This window comes from Crinia signifera, chromosome 12 (genome assembly GCF_055691185.1).
Source record: "Crinia signifera chromosome 12, ASM5569118v1, whole genome shotgun sequence".
Taxonomy (NCBI): Eukaryota; Metazoa; Chordata; class Amphibia; order Anura; family Myobatrachidae; genus Crinia; species Crinia signifera.
In genome coordinates, this window is record NC_139228.1 from 2,523,906 (window position 1) to 2,538,055 (window position 14,150).

Sequence of the window (14,150 nt, forward strand, 5' to 3'; positions counted from 1 at the left end):
ATGTGCGTAGTGCAACAAATCTGATTTTCTGTGAGGCGTGCGTGTGTGTGTGTGTGTGTGGGGGGGGGGGGTTGGGGTGGGTCGTATGCAGCACAGGAGGCAACACCAGGCTTAATGATCGCCAGAACAATTGTGCTGTCATCTGACGACCACTTTAACTATGGCTATTACGGTTCCATCAATTTGGGGATGTCTCAAGATGATATTTTCCTGGCCACCGTAATCCAACTATGCTGCCTGATATAAAGAAATGGCTACAGGAGTACAGCCGGTGCAACTGAGCAGCAGCATCGTACCGCACAGAGCTTCCAAATAATGAAATTAAAGGCATTTTAACACGAGAAACCTTTTTAAAGACCCCCACAAATTTCACTATATAGTGATTATAATTTATGCAAAAAAAAGGAAGTTGTGATGTCATCACTACTAATCTGTGGGTCGTGATGTCACCACTTCAGTAATCCACCAGTTGCCATTGAGCACTGTTCAACAATAGCCTGAAGGTCCCACAATGGCGAATTCACTGCTCTCCTGGATGGTGGCAGACTGGACACCTCTGGGTACAACTTTCAGGGAACAAGTTTCACCAGATGTTGTCTGCGGTGCACTTTATTCTCTCTTTGGGGTGCACATAAACCATTGGAGGCATATATTTGCCATCTCCGCAAGGTTCAGCTACCACCATCAGTTATAGGACCTTCCTGCCTCCGACTGCTCCCTGTTGCAGACTAACTATGCTATTTTTCACTAATATCTAGAAGCCTTCTCCCCAGTGGTTCCCAGCAGCAGTGACCTTCGGAAGGTGCTATAGCCAGAAAGCCCAGTGTACACAATAATGCTAAGACACAGACCTACTTGTATAGAAAACAGTTGTCCACAGGTCATTTGTAAACTCCAAAGTGGTTAATTCATATTTATTTCAATTTAGCATATTTTCTTTCTGCATTTTGCAGAGGAGATTTGAAGCCGTTTATTATGGCGGTGGATTCTGTCCAACGTCTTGTGGTATATTCAGTAAATACCCATGCTCCTTTGTATCAGTTATTACAACAGATCATAGAAAAGGTGCACATGATTCCTATAGTCTACAATTTAAAGGCAATTCTATAAAGTACACCTGTCACCTAGACATTTCTTGTGCCGCAATAATATTCACGAAGAACTAGTGACATCACTGAGTGTGGCCACCACCTATCCAATCACTAGAAGCCAGTGACATCACTGAGAGGGTCCTATCCAGTCACTAGGAGCCAGTGACTTCACTGAGGTACAGCTTATCTGGTTACTAGGAGCCAGTGACATTATGAAGGGTGCAGCCTATACAGTCACTATGAACCAGTGACATCACTGAGGGTGCAGCTTATCTGGTTACTAGGAGACAGTGACATCACTGAGGGTGCTGCCTATACAGTCAAAAGGAACCAGTGACATCACTGAGGGTGCAGCTTATCTGGTTACTAGGAGACGTGACATCACTGAGGGTGTGGCCTATACAGTCGCTAGGAGCCAGTGACATCACTGAGGGTGTGGCCTATACAGTCGCTAGGAACCAGTGACATCACTGAGGATCCAGCTTATCTGGTTACTACGAGACAGTGACATCACTGAGGGTGCAGCTTATCTGGTTACTAGGAGACCGTGACATCACTGAGGGTGTGGCCTATACAGTCGCTAGGAGCCAGTGACATCACTGAGGGTGTGGCCTATACAGTCGCTAGGAGCCAGTGACATCACTGAGGGTGTGGCCCATACAGTCGCTAGGAACCAGTGACATCACTGAGGATCCAGCTTATCTGGTTACTAGGAGACAATGACATCACTGACTCATGGCAGCCATTATTGTATAAGAATCTTGGCTTGTCATCATACAATATGGCTGCCCTCATTTGTGCAGGTGACAGGTGCGCTTAAAGGATGTTTAGGAAACCTACTGCACAACCTCCTGCCCCTACAGAAGCCATGTATCTGGCAGCCCAGAGTTATCTAAGTGTACTCTAATGCATTACTGAATTCCCGCCCATACTGGTGAAAGATGGGACGAGGTTGAAGGAATGTTCAGCGAATATGGAACTTCCAGCCCTTTATACTGCGTACACACCAGGACAACGGATTGGCTGATCTGCCGACTTATCTGGTGATCGTCGGCTCTGTGTGCGTGCGGATGTTAGAACTAGATGGGCATATGATGCCCGTCCAGGGGTGATGTTGGTCACCGGCTGTCTCTGCAGCAAGGGTTCGGGAGGTTAGCTGACCGTCTGTACACAGCACAGTGTGCTGATAGATCTGTCAAGTAATGATGTCTTTCACAGTGCAGATTATATATCCGCCATTCAATTCGGAGCGTATCTGAGCCGCCATCATACGCAGTTCTCCGGTGACATGTGAGCTGTCCTAGGGTTGCCCAGTGACCAGTGGTGTGTCTCTATGCAGGAGGCGGGTCAGAGGCCACACCATCTCTGTACAAATACCCACTACTGCTGCATTAGCGTATTCTCACAGAAGCGCTGTGTCCCTGTGTCAGTCTCTGTGGCTCTAGCATATCATGGCAGTACAGCAGAACTCTCCGTCTGTAACTAATAACCTGCAGAATATATTGCTGGGGCCAGAGGAAAGCAAAATACAGCAGGTAACTCTGTGCCTGGACAAACCGTGGGATTCTGCATGCAAAACCCCCAAACACTCCCTCTGCACCTGTTACATTTGCCCCACCTGCACTACATCATGATGTTACCCAGGGAGTAGATGGGACAGAGCGATGTTCTGCAGGTCACTAGGGAGGCCAAAAATACAATAATCTGCAGCGATGTTCTGCTGATCACTAGAGGTCAGTAATGTAATAATCTGCAGGATATATCACTATGTACCTGTCAGGGGGTAGATAGGACAGAGCGATGTTCTGCAGGTCACTACGGAGGTCAGTAATGTAATAATCTGCAGGATATATCACTATGTACCTGTCAGGGGGTAGATGGGACAGAGCGATGTTCTGCAGATCACTAGGGAGGTCAGTAATGTAATAATCTGCAGGATATATCACTGTGTACCTGTCAGGGGGTAGATGGGACAGAGCGATGTTCTGCAGGTCAGTAGGGAGGTCAGTAATGTAATAATCTGCAGGATATATCACTATGTACCTGTCAGGGGGTAGATGGGACAGAGCGATGTTCTGCAGATCAATAGAGAGGTCAGTAATGTAATATACTGCAGGATATATCGCTATGTACCTGTCAGGGGGTAGATGGGACAGAGCGATGTTCTGCAGGTCACTAGGGAGGTCAGTAATGTAATAATCTGCAGGATATATCACTATGTACCTGTCAGGGGGTAGATGGGACAGAGCGATGTTCTGCAGATCACTAGAGGGGTCAGTAATGTAATAATCTGCAGGATATATCACTGTGTACCTGTCAGGGGGTAGATGGGACAGAGCGATGTTCTGCAGGTCAGTAGAGAGGTCAGTAATGTAATAATCTGCAGGATATATCACTATGTACCTGTCAGGGGGTAGATGGGACAGAGCGATGTTCTGCAGATCACTAGAGGGGTCAGTAATGTAATAATCTGCAGGATATATCACTGTGTACCTGTCAGGGGGTAGATGGGACAGAGCGATGTTCTGCAGGTCAGTAGAGAGGTCAGTAATGTAATAATCTGCAGGATATATCACTATGTACCTGTCAGGGGGTAGATGGGACAGAGCGATGTTCTGCAGATCACTAGGGAGGTCAGTAATGTAATAATCTGCAGGATATATCACTATGTACCTGTCAGGGGGTAGATGGGACAGAGCGATGTTCTGCAGATCACTTGAGAGGTCAGTAATGTAATAATCTGCAGGATATATCACTATGTACCTGTCAGGGGGTAGATGGGACAGAGCGATGTTCTGCAGATCACTAGGGAGGTCAGTAATGTAATAATCTGCAGGATATATCACTATGTACCTGTCAGGGGGTAGATGGGACAGAGCGATGTTCTGCAGATCACTAGGGAGGTCAGTAATGTAATAATCTGCAGGATATATCACTATGTACCTGTCAGGGGGTAGATGGGACAGAGCGATGTTCTGCAGGTCACTAGGGAGGTCAGTAATGTAATAATCTGCAGGATATATCACTATGTACCTGTCAGGGGGTAGATGGGACAGAGCGATGTTCTGCAGATCACTAGGGAGGTCAGTAATGTAATAATCTGCAGGATATATCACTATGTACCTGTCAGGTAGTTATGGACAGAGTTCTGCAGGTCACTAGGGTCAGTAATGTAATAATCTGCAGGATATATCACTATGTACCTGTCAGGGGTAGATGGGACAGAGCGATGTTCTGCAGGTCACTAGAGAGGTCAGTAATGTAATAATCTGACAGCAGAGTGATATATCACTATGTACCTGTCAGGGGGTAGATGGGACAGAGCGATGTTCTGCAGATCAATAGGGAGGTCAGTAATGTAATAATCTGCAGGATATATCACTATGTACCTGTCAGGGGGTAGATGGGACAGAGCAATGTTCTGCAGGTCACTAGTCAGTAATGTAATAATCTGCAGGATATATCACTATGTACCTGTCAGGGGGTAGATGGGACAGAGCGATGTTCTGCAGATCACTAGGGAGGTCAGTAATGTAATAATCTGACTGCAGGATATATCACTATGTACTGTCAGGGGGTAGATGGGACAGAGCGATGTTCTGCAGGTCACTAGAGAGGTCAGTAATGTAATAATCTGCAGGATATATCACTATGTACCTGTCAGGGGGTAGATGGGACAGAGCGATGTTCTGCAGGTCACTAGAGAGGTCAGTAATGTAATAATCTGCAGGATATATCACTATGTACCTGTCAGGGGGTAGATGGGACAGAGCGATGTTCTGCAGGTCACTAGAGAGGTCAGTAATGTAATAATCTGCAGGATATATCACTATGTACCTGTCAGGGGGTCGATGGGACAGAGCGATGTTCTGCAGGTCAGTAATGTAATAATCTGCAGGATATATCACTATGTACCTGTCAGGGGGTCGATGGGACAGAGCGATGTTCTGCAGGTCAGTAATGTAATAATCTGCAGGATATATCACTATGTACCTGTCAAGGGGTCGATGTGACAGAGCGATGTTCTGCAGGTCAGTAATGTAATAATCTGCAGGATATATCACTATGTACCTGTCAGGGGGTAGATTGGGCAGAGCGATGTTCTGCAGGTCACTAGGGAGGTCAGTAATGTAATAATCTGCAGGATATATCACTATGTACCTGTCAAGGGGTCGATGTGACAGAGCGATGTTCTGCAGGTCAGTAATGTAATAATCTGCAGGATATATCACTATGTACCTGTCAGGGGGTAGATGGGACAGAGCGATGTTCTGCAGGTCACTAGAGAGGTCAGTAATGTAATAATCTGCAGGATATATCACTATGTACCTGTCAGGGGGTAGATGGGACAGAGCGATGTTCTGCAGGTCACTAGAGAGGTCAGTAATGTAATAATCTGCAGGATATATCACTATGTACCTGTCAGGGGGTAGATGGGACAGAGCAATGTTCTGCAGGTCACTAGTCAGTAATGTAATAATCTGCAGGCTATATCACTATGTACCTGTCAGGGGGTCGATGGGACAGAGCGATGTTCTGCAGGTCAGTAATGTAATAATCTGCAGGATATATCACTATGTACCTGTCAAGGGGTCGATGTGATAGAGCGATGTTCTGCAGGTCAGTAATGTAATAATCTGCAGGATATATCACTATGTACCTGTCAGGGGGTAGATTGGGCAGAGCGATGTTCTGCAGGTCACTAGGGAGGTCAGTAATGTAATAATCTGCAGGATATATCACTATGTACCTGTCAAGGGGTCGATGTGACAGAGCGATGTTCTGCAGGTCAGTAATGTAATAATCTGCAGGATATATCACTATGTACCTGTCAGGGGGTAGATTGGGCAGAGCGATGTTCTGCAGGTCACTAGAGAGGTCAGTAATGTAATAATCTGCAGGATATATCACTATGTACCTGTCAGGGGGTAGATGGGACAGAGCGATGTTCTGCAGATCACTAGAGAGGTCAGTAATGTAATAATCTGCAGGATATATCACTATGTACCTGTCAGGGGGTAGATGTGACAGAGCGATGTTCTGCAGGTCACTAGAGAGGTCAGTAATGTAATAATCTGCAGGATATATCACTGTGTACCTGTCAGGGGGTGGATGGGACAGAGCGATGTTCTGCAGGTCAGTAATGTAATAATCTGCAGGATATATCACTATGTGCCTGTAGAGCGGGTTGTGATCTCTGAGATGACAGGCAAAACCAACCGGGGTAGAATACTGCTGTAAAACAAATGGCTAAATTGACGCTTTATCTGCATTTGTGGCAGCACATTTGTCCCAATGGGTCAACATCTTCATAATTGGCACGACAGGACATTAATGTCAGTTTTGTCACTGTAGGCAGCCATTTTGTGGGTCACTGACTCTCAGTGATGCACTGGCTCCACCCATCCACAAAATGGTAGTCTCCTTGTGCATGGGCACATATAACTATATGGTATTTCAGCACTTATTATTTATCTATATTGTTCCCTGTACTCGGATTTGACATTTTTAAATCCTTTCATTTTCCTATTCTCATTGCCGGCGGTCAGTATTAGGACGCGCTCTGGGGAGAGGACGAAGCTTTGGCACAGAAGTATTAGAACCAGAAAATGGGTGTAGATCATAGGGCGACAGTCAATAGGTGAAAGGTCGATGGGCACAAAGGTCAACACAAGTAATAGGTCATTGAGGAAAATGTTGAGGCATGAAAAGGGCGACATGCGTTTATCACATTTTGTGTCAATGTCAACATCTGTTGACATGAATCATCAATGACCTCTGCACACTTTACCGTCTCCAGTCCCTGGTCACATAAGCGTGAGAGTCCCAAGAAAAAAAAATATGTTGTGAAAAACAAATGACAACCTTTTTGTGTCGACCATTGCCGTGTTGACCGTTTGTGAATGTTGACTTGTTGCTTGTGTCAACCGTTTGTGAATGTCGACCTATTATCCTGGTACCCCAGCAAGCCGTGGCATTGTGGAAGCATTACCTCTAATTCACTATTCTATCTGTAGACTTTCATCACTGAGGCAGGAGGCACCTTGTGATACCTCCAGGTGCTGCTGAACCGATAGACTGAGTACTGGTGCGGCCAGGGGGGGGGGGGGGGGGGGATGTCTGCCTTCCTTCTTAGTCAACAGCAGCATTAATGTGTATTAGGTGGAATGGTAACTGGGAATTGGGATAGAGATCCCGCCTTGCTAAACTCTGCCGGTGATGGTTCATGTTGTATGGATGTGTTAATAAACAGGAGCGGGTGCTCGGGTTCTGATTGTTATTAGCAAATATCTTTTTGTTTGTGTGATGGGGAGAATAATAATTGCGGCACCGAGGCTTCAAAGTGAACTATAGTCCCTATACTACAGAGCGGGAGGACCCGGCTGTAGATACACAGTGATTCCTATACCACATCACCTCACTTGCCAGAAGCTCATGGCCTGGACCTGTTTGTGTATAACTTGTTTTTTTTTTGGTTGTGTCTCGGTGCAAAAATACACAGAGGTGGCGAACGCCCACTTGTAGCGCAGGTAGGTAGCCGCTGCGTCATGAGCGACTTTATTTGTTGCCACCCCAAAGCTAATGGGGTACAGTTTAGTACCCCTTTTTGCGTCTCCATTGACTTTAACAGCAGTTTATTGAATATAAGTGTAGCATTTCCGATGCCAAGCACAGAATTTCAAAAGCACAAGGGCCAACCAGCCTCCTAACGGCAAGCCCGCTGACGTAAAACATGTTTTCAAAGACCTTGTCCGCATCTAGAGCAGAACCGGCACAAAACTTACCACTAGGGGCGCACTTGTTTGTGACAGTAGCGGCCTTTAATGCACAGGCACTTATTATATAGAAATCATCTGGAGGAAGAGAATCAGGCCGAGACTTCAGAAGTGTGGAGCTTGCTTGGGCTGGCGTTGGCCAACGTGGAAGTGCCCAGGCGTTGGAGGGCAGTGTTAGAGCGAAACGGGCGACATTAGGAAGATCAGAGAATTTGTTGGCAGGAGGAACAGCAGTTGTAACCCGTTTCTTTTTTTTTTTCCCGCAAAGCATCGCAGGTTACTTGGCAGTGAATGAATGGATGCGCCATATTGTTTGATTCTTCTAGCGGTTCCGCTCCTCGTCTGTCAGCCCATGTTGAGGGCTAGCTGGCTTTCCTAAAGTAAGGGCTACCCAGGGCTAGCTGAGATTACATGGTGTTTAGAGAGCCAGCAGTCTCGACTTCTCAATATTCCCACCGAGATCAATCAACTCAAGGGACTACCGCCCCATCTCCATTTGAGTGCCCACTCAGCAGCTACTGGAGCTGGTGTGGGGTGTTGGAAAGGATGCCGAACTGATTCCCATGGGGCTGTCAGATAGAGGAGTTTGCGGGGTTCCAACTGCTACACTCAAACCCCGGGATTCTAAGACCACAGAAAGGAATTGCTGCTGCTGCTGTCGCAGGGTGTCCACAATAAGGGCAGGAAGGGTGTTAAAAGTGGAGGAGATCTGGTCCAGCTTGGTTTCGAGGCTGCCAATCTGCTTCTCCAGGTCCTCACTGCGGTCATTCAGCTCCGTTATCAGATCATACATGACGCTCTGCATCTACAAGAGAGTTAGAGAAGGAATGTAACTGAAGAACATTTGTGCTGCCCTAGAATTCCCTTCTGTAGTCTTCGCAGAAGACCATTAATAACATCAGCCTAGGTGCTTCTATCTCTCTACAGCCATCTAAGAGTCTTCTAACCACAATAAGCATGCGTTAGGACTGAAAGGAGTTGGTGCGTGGTGTGAGATCCTTATCATCGGAGGGGGGCAGTTCCACTTATTAAGTTGGCACACACTGTGGCATGGCAACAAAGATCACCAAAGGCACTATGATGGCTCTTCAGATCTGGTTAGACGGGAGGACACTTTAGTTATGTCACATTTAGGACTTGTCCATACTACAGAAAAATCTGTCTAGCTATTTGTAGTTCGGCAGGACTCTGCATGTACTCACTTTTGAGAGTCCACCAAGGTGTTGGCTTGGTCGCTGAGCTTTCGCTGCTCCATCTTCACACTCCTCAACCTGAGGTATAACAAGTGAGATGCAATTATTGATATCTTGGTATATCTATGTACTCAATGCAGGTGGCTGCTGTGGAGCTTCTAAGACGCCACACATTCGCTTGAGTGCCTGGAAAGTGGGCAGATACAATGATGTGCTTATTTAAGGCTTCGCCATGTGTCCGTCACTTTCTGAAACAATAGGGGCGAAATGTAATAGGGGCGATTTTGTAGACATGTGTAAAAAACAGCCGAAATCGCACGTTATCTGAAAATCGCACATGTAATAGGGTGCGATTTGCAGGGGGAAAAAAATTACACTTTTTGCCGCGAAATCGCACATTCCCCCAAGTACCCCGTCCAAGGCTGACCAGCCACGGTGCTCATGGTATGGCCAGGGGACCTTATGTAAAAAGTGTCCCCTGGCTGTGGCATGACACCGCAGGCTGTTGGAACCCGGTGCTGGTTTCAAAATATGTTTTTGTCCCCCGTATGTATGGAACCAGGACCAGTTCAAGAGTCCGGGGCTGGTTTCAGAAATACAGGGGACCCCTACGCTTTTTGTCACCCATATTTTTGGAACCAGGTCAGGCTCAATGAGCCCAGGGCTGATTATGCTCAGGAGGGGGGACCCCACGCCATTTTTTTTTGTTTCATTTAAAAAAAAGTCGCACATTTTCATGACTAAAAAGCGCACCATATCGCACGTTTTTGCCGCAAATTCGCATCTCATTAAATATGCGAATTCGCAGCAAAAAAAAGCGATTTTGAAAAGTGCGATTTTGGGACATGCGAAAAAATCACCCCCTATTACATTTCGCCCTAGGTCTACCCAAAACAGAAAATATGTTCAGAAGTATTCCTGGAGTAATGTACGTTTTTGCCAGATCTGTCTGGTTCTTTAATACCTTGTATTGGCTTGCTAGGCAAATAATAGTTTATTCTCGTAAAATGCCTTTCTCCAAAAGGACTCAAAGTGATTTAAATTTTTATTGTAGAAGGAACCACACTACAAAGGAGGCTGCCATCTTGGACAAACTGCAACGGTTGCAGCGTGTGAATTTGAAATTCAAGCACAAGCTATAGAACGCCCCCAGAGACGTCAGTTCTGCGGATTCCCAGGTAAGGCAGCCATCTTGAGTGCACTAAATAGGTTACAATGTCCAGGATATGTGGAGATGTATGAAACCATTTATACATTGGTGAAAAGATGAAATACAAGTAACCTATAGCATCGCCTGGTCACCCTACCAACTAAAGAACGAGGAGAGTCGGCCATCTTGGGCGCACTGCAAGTGCATATGTACCGTAGTAGGGCAAGATGAGACTTTAGTGAGAGTGCAGATAATTATCAGGGACATTTGAGTAGCAATTATAGGGTGTCCCCGTTCCCATGTTGTACTTACAGGATATACCTGATTCACATTTCCACCTCCTTAGAAATAAACGTGACCGCTCCACCCCAGCTATTTTTTTTACTCCACTAGTTCAAAAATTCTTGACAAGTAAAAGCAACTGTGGCCTGTGGGGGTTATTCAGACGTGGTCGCTACTGTGCGAATTCGCAATCCTATCGGTTTTCTAATGACTGCGTATGGTTGCACGCGAGCCAAAATAGCGACAAATAGCAAAAATATCTCATCGCAATACCTTGACAATTTGACGGACAGGAAGTCAGTGTTTGTGGGTGGTAACTGGATGTTTTATGGGAGTGTCCCAGTGTGCCCAGGCGTTCTCAGAGAGGGTCTGTGACATCAGTGCCGGCCTTGGTCTGTCGTAGAGTTGTGGAAGGGTCAAACTTAAACATCCCGAGGAAATCATGTGATGGCGAGAGAATTGTGTATGGATTTGCGGGTGGATTGTGACATTTTTCGCAGTTCACTTGCAGATTTGTGGTTGGATGTTTTCTGTCTGGGTGGCGGCTATCTACTCGCAGTTATATGGCCCTTATTCTAGTTGACTCGGACGGATGCGTATTTCAGACAGGAACCGAGTGTTCTTAGCCCCGCCTACCGTACGGATCGCTCACACCGTCCGAATGTGGTAAGACGCCGAGCGAACGGACCGTGGGTGGATGTTTCATGTGAACACCTCCTCCATCTGTGGGAACCTCCCCCATCCTCCGATGGTCGCCGACCATCGAATGATGGACCGAGCGGTCAGACAGCACCGGGTGCTCTTAGCCCCGCCTACCGTACGGATCGCTCACACCGTCCGAATGTGGTAAGACGCCGAGCGAACGGACCGCGGGTGGATGTTTCATGTGAACACCTCCCCCATCTTTGGGAACCTCCCCCATCCTCCGATGGTCGCCGACCATCGAATGATGGACCGAGCGGTCAGACAGCACCGAGTAATCCAGACCACTCGGATATGTTTCCGAATGAAAGCAGGGATATGGGCGGGCAGCTGACATCCAGGTATGTCAGCTGTCCACCCCCACACGTGTGTCACGGCCATATTACCATACGTACGCCCAGCGGTTTCATGGGAACGCCCATGAAACGTGGGGCATACCATATGGTAATGTGCCCAAACAGCCCTTCACGCCACTCTCCACCCCCTGCTCGGATGGTCCGTACGATCATTTTCTGCACAGAGCTCACGCCGTGTTCATTTGTGCGAGGCGCTCGCACATGCGCAGATACGCCTCTGCACATGCGCAAACACCAAACATCGGCCGTCCGACCGCTCTCTGAGCCATCCGACTCAATCAGAATAAGGGCCTATATGTGAGTTACTTTGTATTATATTTGTGAAATGCAGTATTTTTACATTGATTGAAGTGGATGTTTAGACCTGGTGACATGGAAAATGTAAGTGGAAGGAGACATGGAGGTATAGGAAAGGTAAGAATAGAACTTACTGATGAATGGCCTGCAGAAACTTCCTCTGGTGCTTGCGGACTTTGGCATGGTCAATCTTCTTTATTAGTTTGGTGTGCTTGTAGATTAGCCATGTTTCTCGTAGGACATTGGCAGCGGCATTCTTTATCTGAAATATGCATGTAAAGATCAGCCTCATACAGGACCAATGTCACCATCCTTCTCCGCTCCTCCCCACCATGTCACCATCCTTCTCCTCTCCTCCCCACCATGTCACCATCCCTCTCCTCCCCACCATGTCACCATCCCTCTCCACCCCACCTTGTCACCATCCTTCTCCTCTCCTCCCCACCATGTCACTATCCTTCTCCTCTCCTCCCCACCATGTCACCATCCTACTCCGCTCCTCCCCACCATGTCACCATCCTTCTCCGCTCCTCCCCACCATGTCACCATCCTTCTCCTCTCCTCCCCACCATGTCACCATCCTTCTCCTCTCCTCCCCACCATGTCACCATCCTTCTCCTCTCCTCCCCACCATGTCACCATCATCTTCTCTCCACCCATCCTTGTCACCATCCTTCTCCTCTCCTCCCCACCATGTCACTATCCTTCTCCTCTCCTCCCCACCATGTCACCATCCTTCTCTCCACCCATCCTTGTCACCATCCTTCTCCTCTCCTCCCCACCATGTCACTATCCTTCTCCTCTCCTCCCCACCATGTCACCATCCTTCTCCTCTCCTCCGCACCATGTCACCATCATTCTCCTCCCCACCGTGTCACCATCATTCTCCTCTCCTCCCCACCATGTCACCATCATCTTCTCTCCACCCATCCTTGTCACCATCCTTCTCCTCTCCTCCCCACCATGTCACCATCATCTTCTCTCCACCCATCCTTGTCACCATCCTTCTCCTCTCCTCCCCACCATGTCACCATCCTTCTCCTCTCCTCCCCACCATGTCACCATCATCTTCTCTCCACCCATCCTTGTCACCATCCTTCTCCTCTCCTCCCCACCATGTCACTATCCTTCTCCTCTCCTCCCCACCATGTCACCATCCTTCTCCGCTCCTCCCCACCGTGTCACCATCCTTCTCCTCTCCTCCCCACCATGTCACCATCATCTTCTCTCCTCCCCACCATGTCACCATCATCTTCTCTCCACCAAACCTTGTCACTATCCTTCTCCTCTCCTCCCCACCATGTCACTATCCTTCTCCTCTCCTCCCCACCATGTCACCATCCTTCTCCGCTCCTCCCCACCATGTCACCATCCTTCTCCTCTCCTCCCCACCATGTCACCATCATCTTCTCTCCTCCCCACCATGTCACCATCCTTCTCCTCTCCTCCCCACCATGTCACCATCCCTCTCCTCTCCTCCCCACCATGTCACCATCCTTCTCCTCTCCTCCCCACCATGTCACCATCCTTCTCCTCTCCTCCCCACCATGTCACCATCCCTCTCCTCTCCTCCCCACCATGTCACTATCATCTTCTCTCCACCCAACCTTGTCACCATCCTTCTCCTCTCCTCCCCACCATGTCACTATCCTTCTCCTCTCCTCCCCACCATGTCACCATCCTTCTCCTCCCCACCATGTCACCATCCTTCTCCTCTCCTCCCCACCATGTCACCATCCTTCTCCTCTCCTCCCCACCATGTCACCATCCTTCTCCTCTCCTCCCCACCATGTCACTATCATCTTCTCTCCACCCAACCTTGTCACCATCCTTCTCCTCTCCTCCCCACCATGTCACCCTCCATCTCTTCTCCTCCGCACCATGTCACCATCCTTCTCCTCTCCTCCCCACCATGTCACCATCATTCTCCTCCCCACCGTGTCACCATCATTCTCCTCTCCTCCCCACCATGTCACCATCCTTCTCTTCTCCTCCCCACCATGTCACCGTCCTTCTCCTTTCCTCCCCACCATGTCACCATCCTTCTCTCCTCCCCACCATGTCACCATCCTTCTCCTCTCCTCCCCACCATGTCACCATCCTTCTCCTCTCCTCCCCATCATGTCACCATCGTTCTCCTCTCCTCCCCACCATGTCACCATCCATTTCCTCTCCTCTCCACCATGTCACAGTCCTTCCCATCTCCTCTCCACCAGGTCGGTCACCAGCCTTCCCATCTCCTCTCCACCAGGTCACCATCCTTCCCATCTCCTCTCCACTAGATCACCAGCCTTCCCATCTCC

At 48.1% G+C, this 14,150-nt stretch overlaps 1 protein-coding gene across 1 annotated transcript in view; it reads right to left on the reverse strand.

Annotated features, from left to right (window-relative positions):
* Positions 1-4,052: 4,052 nt before the first annotated feature.
* Positions 4,053-14,150, reverse strand: part of KCNN3 (potassium calcium-activated channel subfamily N member 3) — an 89,714-nt gene continuing 79,616 nt past the window's right edge. The window contains exons 6-11 of the mRNA XM_083167193.1: positions 11,982-12,109; positions 9,084-9,138; positions 8,483-8,672; positions 7,803-7,945; positions 4,660-5,572; positions 4,053-4,214 (exon numbers count right to left, since the gene is read on the reverse strand). Of these exons, the coding sequence (XP_083023319.1) occupies positions 4,207-4,214; positions 4,660-5,572; positions 7,803-7,945; positions 8,483-8,672; positions 9,084-9,138; positions 11,982-12,109 (1,437 nt within the window). The 3' untranslated portion in view covers positions 4,053-4,206. The remainder of the gene's footprint in view (positions 4,215-4,659; positions 5,573-7,802; positions 7,946-8,482; positions 8,673-9,083; positions 9,139-11,981; positions 12,110-14,150) is intronic.